This window comes from Phaethon lepturus, unplaced genomic scaffold, assembly GCF_000687285.1.
Source record: "Phaethon lepturus isolate BGI_N335 unplaced genomic scaffold, ASM68728v1 scaffold43404, whole genome shotgun sequence".
Classification (NCBI taxonomy): domain Eukaryota; kingdom Metazoa; phylum Chordata; class Aves; order Phaethontiformes; family Phaethontidae; genus Phaethon; species Phaethon lepturus.
In genome coordinates, this window is record NW_010533303.1 from 1 (window position 1) to 3,048 (window position 3,048).

Sequence of the window (3,048 nt, forward strand, 5' to 3'; positions counted from 1 at the left end):
TCGGGGGGAGACCTGGTCCTCCCCACTGACGCCAAATTCGTTGACACGTGTGAGGTCCACGCGGTAGATCCAGCGTTGGTAGAGGTAAATGAAGAAGACGACGTCTGGACAGGGAGGAAGAGAGGGTTGAAGGCGGGTGGGGTACAAGTGGGTCTCCCCAAACCCTGGAGATGTCACGGGGGGCAACAGGGCCATAAGCAGCAGAAGGCAGGGCACAGGGTGCAACGTGGAAGGGGCAGGGAAGGACCGCCAGGGGCCAGGACCACCCGCATAAACATCAAGAGGGAGCCAGAGGGGCCCCCCACCCCACCCGGGACACCCCTCTCAGGCCATACCATCCCGCAGGCAGCCTATCCTGTACATCATGGGCATCTTGATGACAAAGGCAAAGAGGTCATCGATGAAGGTATTGAGGGCTTTGTAGGTCAGCATCCGCCAAGGCAGGTGGGCGACAGACTTCAGCTTGTAGTTGATGAAGAGTTGGGGAGTCATGGTGATGAAGCCTGCAGGAGGAGGAGCTCCTTGTTTGTGTAACGAAGCCCTGCCAGTACCAGTGAGATCTCCCCACAACCAGAAACAGAGGAGCCCAGGGAGAGCAGGAAGGAGCCCCAGAGGAAAAGCTGCACCCCGGGGTGCAACCCGGGCCCCCTCCCTCCTCTTCCTTCTGTCAGGGGGATTTTTGGTGTCTCCCGGCAGCAAGCATGGCACTCACCGAAGGTCAGGAGGAAGCCGTAGAGCATGCTCAGCACCCATGAGTACCAGCCCTTGTGCTCCAGGTAGAGCAGGCTGTACACGGCATAACAGCCCAGCAAGGGGAAGAGAATCCACGAGAGGTACCGGAAAGCCATCTGGGGAGGCAGCCACACCCAAAAATCAGCCAGGAACGCGCCAAAGCACCAGCCCAGTGCTTCCCTGGCTCCCAAGCCTCGGATCAAGGAGGGGCTGGGCAGTGCTGGCAACCCTTTTCACTGCCTGCCCTGCCCTGGATGAGTCCCCGGGAAATTGGGGAAGAAGCAGTGAGCAGACACACGCCGAGGCGTTCAGCAAAGCCAGCAGGTGGCTGGAGCTGGGCTCGGCAGCACTACACTGTTCCCAGCACTCGCCACCCCCGACTCACATCGTCGTACACCTTCGTGGAAGACTCAATGTAGGTCGATTTGTCTTTGAAGGTTACGCGGGGAAACACTCCTGCCACCTTGTTCTCACGGTCCAGCTGCCAAAAGAGAGGGGAAAGGCATCACCGCGCAGGACTGGGGGCACCCCCAGAAGCCCCTATGCCCACGCCACTGCTTACCCGGACGTCCATGACCTTTGTGATCTTCCAGAGATCAATGAGGAGCCCAATGAAGACGCTGACTTGCACCACAAAGTTGGTTTCATTGTCCAAGATGTAGAGGAGGACGACGAGGGACTGGAAGACGCCAAAGAAGACGGAGCGGACAGAGAGTCCTTCCAGAGATTGCCGGCTGTTCCAAAACTGGATGTCTGTCAGGAAGGGGCCCAAACCGTCACCCTGCAGGTGGGGAAGGGGAACCCCACGTGCCGGAGGATCCAGAGAGCTACTGTGGCACATGCCTCAGCAAAGAGAGAGGAGGCAGCAGTGCAATCGCCAGAGCTAAGCAGACACCGCAAAGCACCGTCTGGCATCAGCACGAGCAGTGGGGACCCAGAAAACCACAAATTTCTGTCTTTCTGCCCTCAAAGTTGGCCCTGCAGCACAGAGGAGCGTGGCCAAGGAGTACCGGATGCCTCGACATGCACCACAGCAGCCACAGCCTGCCCAGGATGCAGTTGGATTCAGCTATGGTTGCTGGGGAGAGGAGGGCTGGTGCCAGCGCTTGGTGTTCAGCCGGCCGAGACTGTGCCGCAGCACGAGGATGTCGGCTCCACCACCACCGTGAGGACAATACAAGGTGGAGGCAGGAGCGGGGAGAGGGTTTTAGGTCATGCCACCACCTTCGCATCCTTCCCCTCTCCATGAATCCCCGAGGTCCCACTGCGGCACTCACCATTTTTGAAGGCCAAGAACTCAAAGATGCTGTGCACAATGGAGACGATGATGGTCAACGCCAGCAGGTAGGGGTTCGTCTCCAGAAGAGCAACCTGGAACAGGCAGCAAAAACCTCTCTGAGGCTCTGCCCCACCCTCCCGCTGCCCAACGCCCTGGCATGCTAGGGTGAACAGGGAAGATCCAGGAGGATCCAGCCAGCCATGGAGCACGGAGGAGGACAAGGGGTTTAATTGCTCTCTATCGTTATGTCCTCCAAGCTCCCTTCTCCCTGTGTAGTCAAGAGGGAGAGCAGGCAGGTGCCTGTGTACCCCTCCCTCTTTGTATTGCAAAGGTAATTAATAAGGAGCAATCACAACAAAAAACGGGCATCAAACACTCTTCCAGTGAAGCCCAGCCAGCCATGGAGCACGGAGGAGGACAAGGGGTTTAATTGCTCTCTATCGTTATGTCCTCCAAGCTCCCTTCTCCCTGTGTAGTCAAGAGGGAGAGCAGGCAGGTGCCTGTGTACCCCTCCCTCTTTGTATTGCAAAGGTAATTAATAAGGAGCAATCACAACAAAAAACGGGCATCAAACACTCTTCCAGTGAAGCTAGGATCCCAATCTACGGGGGTGAGCAGGAGCTGCAGCCAGGAAAAGAGAAGGCCAGCAAGTGGCTCTCACTTTCACAGAGTCCTGCTCCTCATCTGACTGCTCATAGAGGTCCTCTCCCAGGAAATTCCAGGGGGATTTGGTGCTCTGGGCAGCGTAGAGTTGCCAGCGCCACAGGGAGAGCGGGCAGAAGGAGAGGCGGAAGGGCAGGCGCTGCAGGGTCTCGTTGATGGGGAAATAGTCCTTCTGCAGGTTCCAGTAGTCGTTGAAGTAGAGGATAGGGTAGTAGTCACCACTGATGGCATCAAACTTCACATCTGGAGCCAGGGGAAAGAGCAGAGGGAGGGCTGAGCAGGCCACAGGGAGCCACGAGAGCCGTTGTCACCATCATCCCCCTCAGCAGCCGCCTCGCAGAGACTGACAGGCTGGTGAACCCCCGGCCCGCCCC

At 57.9% G+C, this 3,048-nt stretch overlaps 1 protein-coding gene across 1 annotated transcript in view; it reads right to left on the reverse strand.

Moving 5' to 3' along the window:
- Positions 1-12: 12 nt before the first annotated feature.
- Positions 13-3,048, reverse strand: part of CLPTM1 (cleft lip and palate associated transmembrane protein 1) — a gene marked incomplete at both ends in the record, with an annotated part of 8,081 nt that continues 5,045 nt past the window's right edge. Inside the window, 7 exons of the mRNA XM_010285137.1 lie at positions 13-104; positions 336-503; positions 713-848; positions 1,118-1,213; positions 1,295-1,485; positions 2,010-2,103; positions 2,673-2,917. Of these exons, the coding sequence (XP_010283439.1) occupies positions 13-104; positions 336-503; positions 713-848; positions 1,118-1,213; positions 1,295-1,485; positions 2,010-2,103; positions 2,673-2,917 (1,022 nt within the window). The remainder of the gene's footprint in view (positions 105-335; positions 504-712; positions 849-1,117; positions 1,214-1,294; positions 1,486-2,009; positions 2,104-2,672; positions 2,918-3,048) is intronic.